At 39.8% G+C, this 16,031-nt stretch overlaps 1 protein-coding gene across 13 annotated transcripts in view; it reads right to left on the bottom strand.

The window, feature by feature from the left end:
* The window catches only part of KMT2C (lysine methyltransferase 2C), a 208,179-nt gene that overhangs the window by 58,516 nt on the left and 133,632 nt on the right, over positions 1-16,031 (bottom strand). For 11 of the 13 annotated variants that reach the window (XM_065829905.2, XM_065829911.2, XM_065829907.2 and 8 more), the window contains 8 exons: positions 14,870-14,989; positions 12,399-12,515; positions 10,596-10,697; positions 10,311-10,415; positions 8,965-9,146; positions 7,700-7,864; positions 6,992-7,101; positions 948-1,013 (listed from right to left, as the gene is read on the bottom strand). In XM_065829905.2, the coding sequence (XP_065685977.1) occupies positions 948-1,013; positions 6,992-7,101; positions 7,700-7,864; positions 8,965-9,146; positions 10,311-10,415; positions 10,596-10,697; positions 12,399-12,515; positions 14,870-14,989 (967 nt within the window). The remainder of the gene's footprint in view (positions 1-947; positions 1,014-6,991; positions 7,102-7,699; positions 7,865-8,964; positions 9,147-10,310; positions 10,416-10,595; positions 10,698-12,398; positions 12,516-14,869; positions 14,990-16,031) is intronic. The other 2 variants (XM_065829913.2, XM_065829914.2) reach the window with 2 other exon arrangements.

Raw genomic sequence — 16,031 nt, 5'->3', positions numbered from 1 at the left:
CAGAACTCTTGGTATCTCAGCAAGTTATTTGCCCTGTTTTACAGGCAGACAAAAGCCAAATTATATCAAGTGAGCTATTTAAGATCAAACTGGAAATTGTGGGCAGAACCCAAGTCTCCCAAGACCTGCAAGTCTGCCTCCTCCTCAGGCTGCTATGTGACAACCGAGTCTACCCAAAAACTCTTCCAGGGAATTACCAAATAATGAAGAGGCTGCCACGATGCTTCTGCTCTCTGGAGGCAATTTGATAATGATTTGATAACACCATTTTTGAAAACATATAAACAATATAACATTTGTTCCTTTCAGCCAAAACCATTCTCTTATGTAACATCTCAGGCCTCAAAACACAGCTGGTTCTGAACACAATTCTTCCCAGATGACTGTTGTGTTGAAGTAAAGAGAGTTTGTTTTAAAGAAATCACACTCTCACATTGAAGATTTGAGGGGAGACCCTTCTCTCATAACTCTATTTGTGCTGTATCAAATGGAAAACAAATTGTGACCTGATGGAAGCTCTCCTAACATGATGGAAGCCGTTGGGTACTACCATTATAAACAGTGACTTGTGAGTAGGCTTGTCCTGATTCTAAATTCCTAGCACAAACCAGGCAAATACAGCAAAGTTGTGTCCTACAGCTTGAGCCTGTAAACGTTTGTGTACGTGCTTGACTCAGCCTCACTGTGTTATCACCGCTAATATCAAGGCAAGCAACTAAGTCTGCAGGATCAAAGCATAATTCAAATTATTACAGTGCAGGTATGGCAGGCAAAAAAGAAGCAAGACAAGAAAATGAGGAAAAAAAAATACAAAGCATGCTGCAGTAACCGAAGGATAGTTAATGGTGTGGGTTATAAAATCACAGAAAAAGGAATTTTTGTCTGGTGTAAAAATATACCCTTGAAATAGGCTAAATGATCAAAGATTAAGCATTTACATTCTTTACCTAGTTCTTTTGATTTTGAATTAATCTGAGCTCCAACTGATGAATCACAACAGTCCAAAGAAGGCACTGAAAAATATAAGGAAGATAATTTCAACTTTAAAAAATGGCGACTCCATTTAAACTGAAACTATCAATTAATTGTCCTTCAAACAGTTCCATTAAATTCCCTAATTTGTATTGCTGGCAACATTCACTAGCACCTTTAAAATAAGGTGCTTTTCAGTGCCACAGAAGACGTGACTACAAAGGAAGCCTGATAAAAACTCAAGTTGTCCAGCTTCCTAGAGCCAAGAATGGCATCGAATCAGCACTGAACTGGATGGTAAATGTTCTCCTTCTAAAGCAACCTCCGCACTGGTCATAACGCCCAGGTTTTGCCTACCTAAGAGTGAAAAATGGGAGGGATTTGTGAAGTCGGTATCGACACTCAGCTTCGCACACAAGATTCCAGCTGTATCTGCGCTGTCAAGTCTCTTATACAATGCACACGAGAAACAAAATACAGCTAAAATATCTGGGAACGGATTATACATGATTTGGTGAAGTTAGGTGGGGTAAATCTTATTCAAGGTAAGAATATCAATACGTGGAACAGCAGAAAGTCAATTTGAAAACTACAGCTTGTGTGCTTCAGGGAAGCACTGGAGCAGGGTGACTGAGCAAATACTGATGAAAATGTCCTACAACACTTGGCTACTCTTGTTGTGGGTGGAAATGCTGTTCCTGTTTGCCTAATTACATTAACCGTAATCACGCCTCACTAACCTGTGATGTGCAGACTACACTTTTAATATTAGTAGTGACTTCACAGACGTTATGTAGACAGAGTAAGTAAAGTGAAAATTAGAAGCTTCTTCCTCACAAACAGTGAGAACTAGAATCAGAAAACCTGTTAGTTTGGCATGGTTAGCATGACCATCCAGGCAACGTTATCCACACTCCTTTCTTTTTTTTGCCTAGAAATCTTATCCACAATGAATTTAAGACTCAGACAAACATCTGGAGCATTTACTTTGCATCTGCCACTCAAGATGTGACCATTGAGACAAAGGACACGTGGGAGGTTCGGTGTTCTTCAGACAGTCAGACCAGTGAACATCGCAGAACCACAGGGTGGTTGGGGTTGGAAGGGACCTCTGGAGATCAACCCACCTGCTAAAGCAGGGTCACCAGAGCAGATCACACAGGAAGGTGTCCAGGTGGGTTTGAATGTCTCCAGAGAAGGAGACTCCACAACCTCTCTGGGCAGCCTGGGCCAGGCTCTGGCACCTCCAAGTAAAGAATTTTCTCCTCATATTCAGATGGAACCTCCTGTGTGCTTCAGTCTGTGCCCATTGCCCCTCATCCTGTCATTGGGCACCACTGAACAGAGTCTGGTCCATCCTCTTGACGCCCACCCTTGAGATATTTATAAACATTGATGAGATCCCCTCTCAGCTTCTCTTCTCCAGCTGAACAGCCCCAGCTCTCTCAGTCTCTCCTCATCAGAAAGATGCTCCAGACCCCTCAGCATCTTCACAGCCCTTGGCTGGACTCCCTCCAGTGACTCCTTGTCCTTCTGCTGACCAGCTCACACACAGCGTGGGGGCCAAGGGCAAGAGTAGGATACGCACAGAAGCTTTCAAGTAACACTTGAAACCTTCGCTAAATACAATAACGAATATGAAATCTAGAGGATGTTTTCTAAGCATATGTATCAAAAAAAGGGGAAGTCTGTCTTCAAAAACTGTAAGTCCAAATTTTATGGAAGGTGTAGCTAAAGTATGTGATATAATCTATAGAAAACCAATATTCTATGGTAAATGAAATCAGCCTAAGAGAATGGCTAAAAAAACTAATGCACAGGAGCAGAAGGAAAATACAATGAAGAAAATAAATTGAAAATGAGATTTTGAAGAAGACACTGAGCTGGAGGTAAACAAAACAAATATGGGGCAAGCTGCAGGATGGAAGATACTCAAAAGCACTGAATTGAAACAACAGAAAGAAGGCAGATTGTAAGAAACGCTCAACATGCAATAACACATAATCTGTTCATTTAATAGGTTATAATTTACAGGATGTTTTAAGACAGAGATAGCAATTACTGAATTGGAATCTAAGGTAAACGAAAAATTCAGAAGGAGCTGTGAATGGGAATTTGAAACTGTTATTTAAAAGTCAAACAACAGGGATTGTTATTCTGACGCAGGTCAGATTGTGAATAATTTTAGCTTTGGAGACTGAAGAGGGTTGAAATAGTCAAATAAATCAGTGACCGAGGTAAGGCCTTCAGAGACCAACTCACAAAAGCTGCAGAAACAAACAGTGTTTGAAGACAGTATCAAACAGATTTCCAGAAGAAGAGCTAATTAGAGTGCAGATTAAGGGTTAAAATCAATAAAATGGACAACAGCAAAACAAGAGTATTGTTAGAGGAAGGCTGTTCAATGGAAAAAACCTTAAATAATTCAACAAAAAAACGACATTTCTTTCTGAGGCATTTAGTTGAAGTTTAACCAGAATTATTATGCTTATTAGCAAAAGGGTTTAAACACACTGAATATTGTGCAGGACTCAGTAGCTTCAATTGAAAACAAATAATTGCACAGAATACAATACAATGAGAAGAATCATAGTCTGAAGAAGAAAGGGGGGTGGCATTTGTAACGCTGTAATAGAAAAGAACAATTCTAGGAAGAAGGGACATGAGCATAAGGGACAGAGCGAAATGGTTGATGTAGTAACACACCAGTAAGAGCCCCATGGGACGCTTGCAGAGCTGTGTGTGTGATGCAGGGATTTCTTTGTAAGTACAGTAACTTACAAGAACATAAGAGCTGCCATAAATGTGCCAAATCATAAAAAATTCAAAAGTTAATTTTTTAATGGAGTGTTATGTTGCTTTTGCATCCTGCACTTGTAAAGCACATAGAATTAAGTTTCAGAATGAAGAAAATTTAATTCATCTTCATGAAAATGGCACGGCAGAGGCTCCCAGCCATAGTGTGCGTATCACTGGCAGTGCTGAGTATGCCTGAGTGAGTAAGTGATGCCAACTCCTCACTGCCTGTGTGGACATGCATACTTGAGCCACAGAAGGAATATGTGAACATAGACACCTACCAGGAACTGCTACAGGATCAGAAGTAACTAGTTTCAAACAAACAAACGAAAAAAAAACCAAACAAAACTACAACCACAAAAAACCCCACACAAACCAAAGCAAACCAGGCAGAGCTGGTCATTTTGACACCTGCAGAGAAAGAAAACCAGCGCCAAGGGAGAAGGAAGCTGGAGGATGTGGATGGAGGGAGGATGGGGTAAGTGAGGAAGGGATGAAATTTGCAGCTGGGGCACCTGACGTATGGGGTAAGGACAGGAAGACAGAAGTGATGGGTATCTGGCCGAGAATTGCCTGTTGAGGAGTGAACGTAGATGAGAGATGCACACACAGCCCCCCTGAATGTGCAGGAATTAGAGCACAGAGGAAAAGCTGCTGCTCCGCAGAGCATGAGAATATTCAGGCAATCTAAATCAGAATGTTTTTTCTACAAAACACAGCAATATGCTGGGGGACATATAACTTGACACCACACTAAAAAGAACCTGATGAAACACTGATCAGACATGATCATTTCAAAAGAATCTAGTAAGGAAAGTTTACGGTATAGTACTTTGGAGCAAATCTCACCACATTCTGGCTTTGATATTTATGTATGTTCAAGAAGAAATAAACTATTTATCTTTTATTTCTGTTTCCCAAAGAAGACTTTGTAAGATTATCAGATATGCATCTGATGTTCTTAAGAGGAGCTAAGGAAGAGCTCTTATACATTTAAAACTTTCTGGTTTCTGATGTGAGAAAAATGGAAGTTTTTTCTCAATACCTACATGCTAAAAGTATTTGCTTTTTAACAATAGTAAACCTGTAATGTACTGGTGATTTACTAGGCTGAGGGGCTCTTGCTGCTTCTACAAAGAAAGTAGTTAAAATGTTTGTAATAATACTTGCAACACATTAATATCCTCTGGGATACATCAAATGGAAAGAGCAAGAACCATCCCAATAAGAAACCCATAATATGGTACATTTAAAGAAGCTTTCTATTGTTAAGTGACATTTCTATCTCTAAGCTTATCAAATGCTAATTGTTCTCACTTTTAAACGAAAAACTATAGGAAATTTTCAAAGGAGTTGTAGAAGCATTAATGAAAGACCAACACATCTCATATTAAAGTACATGCAAGTATTTCTATGAACATGCATCAAATGAGATATTCAGACATGCAGGTGTGCAAATGTACACGTGTTAAAAGATGTATTATACATAATGAGTCAAAACATGAAAGAATAAGCAGAGAAACTTGTCTTATTAAAAAAAAGGCTGAAAAAAATCTGCAAAGAAAGTTTGGGAACTCTCTAACAGGTCTTGTGGGACTGGTTTCTGTTTCTCAGAGACAAACCTGAGCAACACAACCTCACGCCATGTGTAGAAAGGACTAACTCAGGGCCCAGCTTACGCCTGGAAGCGAAACCTCCCCAATAGCATCTTGTGAAGTTGGTCCATCTCTTATATCATGGGCTTTAACTACCCTAAAAGGCAGCTCTGTCAGCTTCAATGAGAAAGGAAGAGGCAGTATCTCTCACTTGGACCTTTTTAAATGCCCAAAGCTTATTACCGAAATAAACCAAAAATCGGTGACATAGCTGCAAGTTCCTTGTTTTTCCCACTTACAAAACCTCTTTCTTTCTGAATTTATGAAAGCAGATCTCAAAAATGAAGTGACTTGTAGAAATATGTAAGTCATTCTTACTTCTAAGTGGTAGTGCTAAAACACTCGGAAGTGTTCCACAACCATGAGTAGTTGACAAGGGAGTACAGAGACTAAGGTCACATCACCAGGTTCCAATTCCTGCCAGGCTGTTCTGAGGACGTGCCAGTGTAAAGGGACATTAGATGCTCTACCGAACTCTTCTTGGCAGACCTCTCAATCACGGGCTGTGTGGTATCTTCCGCCATGGTCAGGAAAGCCAATCTTACTGACATCTTCTCGGTGGATTTGCATATTTCTTGAAACATTTGCTTAGTTCTTGAGCCTTCTTCCTACCATACTCTCATGATAGCCCAGTAAAGGCTTAATGTGAACACTTTAATGTCCTATTATGCTAAAAATGGGTATAGGTCTCAAAGTAACAGACTGATGCAGGAACTCCAGTGAGCTGACACACGGAGAACATAGATCTGGGATACAATAAATCACGTAAGAGGCAGTGGAATCGCTGCCAGGCCACTCACAGTAAAATTAACCATCTCCCAGAGCCAGATGATGTAGCTGTGCTTAAAATCTGCAGTAACCTCAGTTCCGGAGCTACCACTGTTACAGAAGGATGTAAAACAGACTAAGGAGGAAGGTGGTGTTTGTGGTCATGGATAACACGTGCAGAAAAGAACCAAGCTCATCAGAAAGAACTCAACATTTAAAGTAAGGAGAAAGCGGTGACTCCCGAGCAGGGCAGCATGGTGGATTCTTTCAGACAGCGCGGCTGAGGAGGGAAGCGCTGGTCTGGAACACTGGGAGAGTAGAGGGAGCTGCATTAACATGAGGGAGGAGGAGAAAAACACTTCTATTGACTATTGTTACAGCTACTGCTGCTTCAGACAGCCCCAAAGTGCTGAAATAAAGAAAGTTTTTCTGTTTGGAATTGATTTTCAGATTCTTCTGCAGTTAACAACTTTAGAGAACTGGGTTTTCTTCCTTCCACTTAGCAAAGCGAGATGCCTTTTACCTTTTCAATACCAAATGCTTTTAGTAATTCACCGCAATTATCTTCAATAAATCTATCCAGAATTCCCCCCACTAGTTTTTTTTGGCCTTGCAGCCGATCCTCAGATCATGCAAAAGAGCTGAGGACACTTCCAGAAGGCCCTTTGAATAAACACAAAAACAATCTTGCTTCTATCATATGAGCCAAATCTCCACCAGAGAAAGAACCGTAACACATTCCCAAACCTATTTATCGCAGTGTGCAACCCTGCCGTGGGTTTCAGTTGTCTTCTTACCGTTTGTTGGTGGTATGTATGGCCTACAAATGGTACAGTCAAACCCCATATCAGCTATGTTTTCCACTTCCTCCTCTGTGTTTAAGTTCTGACAGATTGCATGCATCCATCTAGAAATTAAGTGGGGGAAAAAATACAATTTAAAGGAAGTATGTGGTGTTTTAGGAGACCTAAATACCAGTATATGGGCCAAGTAAATGTGGAATAGTTGTTTAGCTTAAATTATTTTAGGGAGAAATGACGAATCAGGTTATCTGTATATAGCATTCCCCTATGGTGGCGTGTGTTAAATATTGTATATACAGTATCAGATTACATATTTCTCTTCACAGGAAGGAAATCTCAATAAAACTACGTCCCGGAAGCAAATACGTCTTAGTATTATAACGTTCTCCCTATATTGCAATCATTTCAAGTACTTACTTCATACAATGTAATCTAGATCTGGCCTCACAACAATAGCCTTGCAAGGTAAATGAGTTTTACTTTTACAGAAGGCGAAAATGAGGCACAAAGTGATTGATTAATTTGCCCAGAGTCGTATAGGTAAGTCTGTGGCACAACTTGAATGAACTAATAAGAGACTTGTGAGACTCAGCCCAGTCCAGAAAATCATTCCCTCCATCTTTAGGGTTTTACATTAGGGGGAAAAAAATCTTAAAATAAGCCTTCAATAGGAAAAACCTGTAAAATATTAGAAATCCTTACCGATCGCACTGTCTACACTGAATTATAAGCTCTTCATCCCTGTAAGTGCGATAGCAGATTGGGCAGGTAGACAAACTTGCGCAGGGAGCACATTGCGTGTAATTATTTTGCCATTCGCATCTTAAACCCGGAGAAGTCGCTCCACAGTGTCTGCACCAAACACACCTGCAGAACGGACAAAATCATATATTACTTTCAGTTCACACGAAGATTCTACTTAGAACTGGGTAAGTAATTAAGTTTTACATCACTAAGCACTTCAGGAAGGGGCAAGGAAAGGGAAGGAAAACTCATTTCAAGTCAAACATTATTTTAATTGAATGAAAATGTATTCTTTAGATTTTTAATATTACCAACATTTTTTTATACTTTCGAAGAAAGCTCCTAAGAGTCAGACCACACAGGTCAAGAGTTCCTGCTTCCAGTTACCATCCACTTTGAGATACAGAGATTAACCATGTGACAGGTCTATTCTGCTTGTGTTTCACCCAAGTAACACAAATGGTTTTAAGAGGATTTTATTTTGAGAACAACTGGTTGAAATGTCCATTCATTTTTCCAATTGAATGTTGGAATGAACATTCCAATTAACGTAAATTATGGAATCATAGAATCGTTTTGGTTGGTGGAGACCCTCAGGATCATCGAGTCCAACCATAACCTAACTCTGGCGCTAAACCATGTCCCCAACAACCTCGTCTAAACGCCTTTTAAACCTCTCCAGGGATGGTGACTCCACCACTGCCCTGGGCAGCCTGTTCCAATGCCCGACAACCCTTTCCATGAAGAAATTTTTCCTAATATCCAATCTGAACCTCCCCTGGCACAACTTGAGGCTCTTTTCTCTCATCCTATCACTTGTTCCTTGGGAGAAGAGACCAACCCCCTCCATGCTCCAAGCTCCTTTCAGGCAGTTCAGAGATCAGAAGGTCTCCCCTCAGCTCCTGTTCTCCAGCTGAACCCCCCAGGTCCCTCAGCCGCTCCCATCACACTTGTGCTTGGATTTTTTTGGCTGTTTCAAAAGAAAAATCTTGCCCACCTCTACTTCCATGTTTTTTGCCATGAAGAACCAGTCTTAAGGGGAGGTAACGCTTTCCCTATTAAACTGATAATTGAACGAAACAATTAAAAAATATTTTATTTCTTTCTTTAATACACCTGACTTCAATACAATTAAAACATCCTAACAGCTGAGCCGACATTGCAAACACGAAGTGACAGAAGAGGCGGGCGGTTGGTATTTCTGACCCCAGAGGCAAACCCACCATTTGCACTTCCAGCCGCCCTTGGGCACTGTTTGCAGGGGGGGGTCCAGGCAGTACGTGTGGTAGCTGATGTCGCAGTCGTCGCAGAGCAGCAACCGGCCCGGGTCCGTCGCCTTCCCGCAGGCTTCGCACACCGTGCACTCCAGGCACCTCCAGCCTTTGCTAAGCACCACTTTAGTAATCTGCAAACGGCAAGGTGAAAGCTATTTTGAAGCTGCTCCATGAAGCGCGGTTGGTGTATCAAATTAACGGCTGTGGAGCACAGGAGGCTCCTCTGTGCACACCATCCACGTTACACGGAGCCAGTTATCAATTAGACTTTCTGAAGCTCCAGTAAATGGGCACGGATTAAACAGAAAGCAACTGTAATTACTGACATGATACTGCTTCAGAGTATCATTTTTTTTGGATAAACTAGCACATCAGAGAATACATACTGCACTGGATCTACACGTAAGATGCCCAGTTTACTCCTTATAGGAGTAGCTGGTCCTGTAGGGATGCAGAAGAACAGGCGGCTGCTTTTCTTCAGCTGTGTTGTAAAGCCAGGATTCGGGTCACTACAAATCCTGTCTCTTTCCTGAATTGTCTGTGATAACCAGAGCTGGGGTTTTAGCCATCTGAAGCAAACGACTAATTTACTGTAATTAATATATCATGTAAGAGTAGTATATAAACACCAAGCCAAATTATAGTTGCATTAAATATGCATATGGTATTTCATAAAGCACATTTAAAATAAAGTTTTGTGACATGCTTCAAAAAATCCCTCTTTTACATAGATGTACTTACATAGTAAAGAATGTATGGTATATATATTTCAGTAAATAGCTTATTATGTGCTTGCGAAGTCATCTCATACCATTCAAATTTAATTTTCACACATTCTCTCCCAGACTAATGAATGTAAAATGTATTAATTAACCACTCCAACTGCTGTCAATTCTGACAGCCAACAGACAAATTGAATCAACTAAACCTTATGCCCCTAGTAAATGAAGATGCAGCATACATTTTTTCTTTGGTTTTAATTCTGCTTGTATTTAGGTGTTAAGCTTATATCTCAAACTGTTATTTTGACCAACTGCTGGATAATCAGTGCTATTTATGGTTGTGAAATTACAAAAAGGTTAATTTCTCTTGAGGCAATGCATACTATAAAATGACATTTAATTAAAGTCTTTCACAAGTCGCATACAAATAATGGTCACATTAGCTGATGAATATCTAACAAGTTAATGACTCCCTTAATTACCACAAAACCAAAGGCAGCCCAGCGCTCTTAAGGCACAATATGAAAAAAAAGTGTAATCAAGTAATTTTTTAATGTGAACAAAAGCACTCACCTTAATACTGACACAGTATGGGTGGTAACACTGACCGCATTGAGAGCAGGCAAGTAACCTGCCCTCAGCACCTTGGCCAAAACTCCCACAAACTACACACATGTCCTGAAATGACAGAAAACAGCCCATTTTCAACACATGCCAGACACTAAATTCTGACAACATGTAACTGTACAATCCAACGAGCTTTCTGTATGATTTAATTCCTAATAAGGACATTCATTTACTTTTTTTCTCATGAAAAGCAGAGAAACAAAATGAAAGCACAGTCACTATTGTCCTAACCTGATGGAGAGTGAACTTGTCACTGTTCGAGAAGAGAACAACTGTGTTATGCATCGAGTTTTCTTCCTCATCTTTGTTAGATGAAATATCCATAGTTGTGACCTATTAAAAGAAACACACCACATAAATAGCAAGCACAGCACATTCTCTAAGACATGAGACAAGATGAAACTTATTTTCTAAATAGGTTGATTTTTAATAGTACCAGAGAATACAAGCTTGGCAAATGTTTATTCCTACAGTGTGAACTCTCCTAAAAGCCATCCTCATCAGATATTACTATATTAATTCACATTTTCACATCATCACTGTTTCAGTTTTACAGACACTTTCTCTTCCTCTCCTTTATTCACCTTTACACATCATCTCATGGCACTTTAACATGGAAATGGGAGGAAAGAGGTTGTCTATGAAAAAACAAATCACTAAGCAGAACTTGTACTGTGAGCGGTCTGCTCTGTTCTCTCCATATAGACGCTGAAGTTCTTCTTGGCCAAACGTTAATTGCAGCAACACACTTTTGAGTATTAATTCAATTGCAGTAAGCAAGGGCTTACTTAGATCCACTTCGGAGCTGCAGGGGAGATGGTAAATCTAACCATCATTTTCTCAACTGTTTCTGGAGCTGTGTACTGTCCTACAGAATATCTGACATCTGATCAGAACAGAGGATGTGCAGCCACATTGATTAAATATTTGTTAAAGAATCATGGAAGCTTTAATTATGGTAAATTGTGATCTCTCGTGGCTGCCTGAAGGAGTCAGAAAGCCCAGGGAGAGGGAAATCTGATCGACATAACTAACTTTGCTACTAAGTTCTTTTGGCAAAGTCCTTCACCAATGCTCCTTAAAAGAAGGCAAACTAACACAGGATTAGAGGAATGGTCCCTATACTGAAGGCACAAAATAAAGAGTAGAATAAATTCTCAGTTTTCTATGTGGGACGACAGAACGAGTGGAAATCTGATAGGGGATCTCCGCTAACAGGCCATGGTGTTCAACACACCGGTGTGCAACCTCAAAAATCAAGCAAGGAGTGAGGTGACAAAGCTTGCCAACAATACCAAGGTGTTCAGAGTGAGAAAAAAGGAAAGACAACTGTGAAGAACTGCACAATAACTCCATAAAGCTGAGTGCTGGGCTATAAAAAGTTGGATGAAAGTCAAAAAGGTAAAAGAAAATGAACAAGACAAAACAACTGATAAGGATGATCAAAAATAGGGAATAGCTTCCAAATAAGGAACAACTCTAAATGTTGGGATTCTCCAGACAAGCATGGAAGAGTGGAAGGAAAAGGAGGAGACATGAGGGAGATCTATAGAAACTGAGTGGGAGGGATGGAGGGGTGAACAGAAAACACCTCTCCACGGCCTGGTCTGTAAGAGCACTGAGGAGCAGGGAACAAAACCAGCAAGCAGCGATTCAAAACAACAGGTGCTGTAGAACTAAGATTAACATGGTTCCCAGAAGTTTTTAGAAGCAAAGAGACAAATTCATGAAAGAAAACTCCAAGCCAGGCTGCCCATGACAAAGACAGCAGCTCCTGTTCAGCAAGTCCCTAAGCCACAAACCAGTCAAGTGTCTCTTTCTCCAGGCCAGTTGTCCACTTAGGTGGCAAGAGCTGCATAAAATTGCTTTGGGTCCATTAAACTACAGCGCTCTAGTTCTTCATCACTTAGTAAGAGCCAGGCTCCATCAAATACCTCTGCTTTTAAGGACTCTTTGGTTTGACACAGTATTTTAATACAATAAAATTACGCTAGTTAACAGGCTGTGATATGACTTGAAAACCAATGTTCTTACCCCTGGAATGACGACGGTCCCAACTCCATTTTTCAGTTTTGATCTCCCTCTGCCGCCTCTTCCTGACAGACCCGCCCCGCGCGGCCTGCGCTTCCCGGGGAATCCCGAGCCACGGCCCTGTTCGATACAACACAACCATTTCAATGTACCTACAGTTCTGCTGTTATACGGGATACAAACTTGTTCAATGCATGTGGGGAAAAACGCAAGCAAAAATCAGCTCAGGATTTCAAGTGGATATGAGCACAGTCGGCCATCGTCATTAAGTCACTGCATAAATCATTGGGAAATACCCCTAACTACTTACATGACAAAATAAGATCAACTTTATTATCTGTGAGAAAGCAGCCAAACCCAGAAATTTTTATTTGCTGCTCAGGAATCACTGGAAATACAGGAATGTATTTTTTCCTCACAGCTGTAAATTATCCAAAATAAATACCCTCTATTCAATGATTAATTTTTCTTTTGTTTTTAAACAGCTCAGACAGTCCTGGGCCTTGTGAAGAGGGTCTGGACACTCGATCACTGGCAATCATAGATGCTTTTCTTACGCTATGAATAATTGTGCAAAAAGCTGGAATTTATTAGGACTCAAACCTGCTCCCAAACTGAAGGAGGAGCTGATTCGAAGAAACTCTCTTAATTCAGCAGATACAGAGAGAGCTTTTTATATTAATTGTATCAATTACACTCAATCAACATGCTCCATAATGTGATATTTTTCTTACAAAATATCCACTTATTTCTAGACAGCTTCTTTTTCCCTTCTCCTTATTTTTGATGCAGATGCACAGATGTAGTGTTCTGTGCTCTGGAGTGTTCACAGTATGTTCAACTACTGTTAAGTGTGGATAAGCAAGCATATTTTTAATAATAATTACTTGATATTGTGACTTGATTTCAATTTTTCTTTTCATTTCAAAATGAACTAAACACAAAGAGGATTCCTAATCCTCCCTAATCACAAGAACATATTCACAACGTCCCCAAGTTCTGGCTGGTATATCAGACATTTTTACAACGTGCTTCAGAGCCTCTGATTTGTAAAACTGACAATAATTGTGATATATACTCAAATAAGCACCTTTCCTACTGTGAAATAAGCAATGAGATACATTACTGCATTTCAAATTTGTGAATAATCTCGGCTCTTAATACGGCCCACTCCATCCACAAGGTATCTAGATACGGTGCCTGTACCCAAACCTTTGCTGGAAACTACTTTTAATACCAAGGCAGAACTTCTATTTAAAAACAATGTTGAGAGAACCACAAAGCTCCCTGGGGACAGCGTAGCCAACAGATATGAACACTCTCTACTGACGGAGACAGGAGCTCCTTGCATGGAAAGCAGCACTTTGGGCTCAATGTTATCAATGGTGCTTTTCAAATTTGCCAACTCCTGTTTCAAATCCAAGCATCCCAATGTGAAAATTGTACTAACATCTATCTATGAATGGAAAGAGAAATTAAATCGACTTACTCCCGCACAATGAGGCAATGTAATGCTATTTTAGAGAGTGGAAGGAAGGATGCTACTGAGAGCTGAAGTATTTATATGTACTAAGGTGAAACGAAAAATGGCCTTACATATATGGAATTAATACATATGCACACACAGGACACACAAGCATTAATATTTTAAGATGTAAACTCTTCTGGCATGTTTCTCATTTTGTCTGTTTCAGACCAGGTATCAGTCATGTTATCTTCACACAAGTAGTCACAGGAATAAGCACATACTTGTATCAATGTTAATGCTGAATATTAAGCTGAAAATTAATGCTTGAAGCAGCAAAAGCTAAGCTAATGTCAAATTAAAACAAAATTAGCATGACAGTTAAAGTAAGATGAAAACAAATCATTTGGAAGCTACGGATATTTGTCAGAGTTCCATCATTCAGCTTTTTGCCTTTATTTTAAAATAATAATTGAATTTAATTTCTTCAGGTGGTTTTAATGGTAAATGTCACTGTGGATACAAGCTTTGGTCCATCTAATCAGGCAGGCAAGTTGTTAGTTATTCCCCTATACGCTAGAAATCATGTCACTTTGAATGCGGTCTGCAAGATTTCTCCACAGCAACAAATCGAAGCCACCTTTCAGATCTCTGCTCCTTTCTGTGCCCGGTTTACCTCACTGCCAGTCTTAAGGACATTTGCCTTCTCGGGTAATTTATTCTGACAGCGATGTAAAGCCAAACACAAAAAGTGAAGTCATCAACACACAAAAAGTTGGCAATACAATCTATCCCTTGCCACTGAAAAATCAGGGCGATGCCATCATACTGTACACTCTGGAAAGCAAAGGGTTTTTAACCCGAAAGCTCCAGAGTTTCACTATTTTAAAAGGTCTTAAACAGTGATAAAATGGAAGATTAATTCAGTTGTGAGATATGCAATTTCATCACTAGTCTCTACAGCAGAAAGATAGCAATGGATACAGGAAAAGAAATTCAAATTATTTACCACTTTGATGCTCCAAATGGCAGTGCCAGGAAGCTGTCTGGATTTAAAAATGTCCCGACCTTCTGAAATGTCTGGGGACCAGGAAGGTGGGCTGACTGTATTATTGGTACTCCAAGCCCCCTAGGATACGGTAGGTGAGAAAATAGATGTATAAAACTTGGCAACATAAAAAGAAAAGGCAAAAAAAATAAAAGAGGCAAAAAAAGCAAGCAACAGAAAAAAAAATCTGAAAGGCAAAAGCACATGCAGGCATTGGCATTTCTGTGTTAACTTTAGTAGTCAATTAGTTCACTGAGTGAGAGAAAGGTGGGAAATGTTTAGGTTCTCATTGAAACGTACACTAAACCAAATGTTAACCTCTGACTGCAAAGCGAGTTTTATAAACAAAGCACCATACAAATAGAAAGCGAGCAATCCGAACAACAAAAATCACATCCCTAAGTTTTCCTGCATCAAATGGAGACAGTAGTTTCAGATGATAACATCCCCTGTTACACTTCAAACCCCGGTTGGAAAGAACAGATGGCGTTAGTCCACTCTTGAGTCTAAACTGCTGACAATCACAGCAACAACTACTTTGAGGAGCGTGTGAAACAAAAGGCCTATAAATAAACTACTAAAAAAAAACCGAAAACCAGCCATGGTAATTAACAAAGTATCCCCTTTCCTGCAATTTTGCCACAAAGAAACCATTATAAATCCCCACTACTAAGTTTTTTTCACACCAGTGTTTTCATGTTACACTGTAGTGTTAAATTTAATTCGTTATTGTGTACATGCAATAACATACAACTATACAATGTGCATACAAAGTCTTTTAAAGGAATTGATTCTTATCCCTATTTACACAGTTGCCATCACGGTGAGATACTGTATAACTCCGTCACAGGAAATATGGCAAAACAAGGGAAAAAAGCTACGATGGGCAAGAAAAAAAAACACTCAAGCTCTTCATATATGTTAAAATCCATGGAAGATTTTCTCAAACCCCGTGTAAAGACTGCAGGAGATAACCAACATAAATTTACATGTTACGATACTTAAAGGATAATAAGTTTTCCTAATGTTAAGTTTTTGAAAAGAAGAAAAAATGAATACCGAGATGGCTCCATCCTCGTGACGCTCACCCTTTATATATCTGTAAACATTCATGAAGTCACCC

The sequence above is a fragment of the Patagioenas fasciata genome, chromosome 2 (genome assembly GCF_037038585.1).
Source record: "Patagioenas fasciata isolate bPatFas1 chromosome 2, bPatFas1.hap1, whole genome shotgun sequence".
In the NCBI taxonomy this organism is placed as follows: domain Eukaryota; kingdom Metazoa; phylum Chordata; class Aves; order Columbiformes; family Columbidae; genus Patagioenas; species Patagioenas fasciata.
This window is presented reverse-complemented; position numbering and strand designations above follow the sequence as displayed.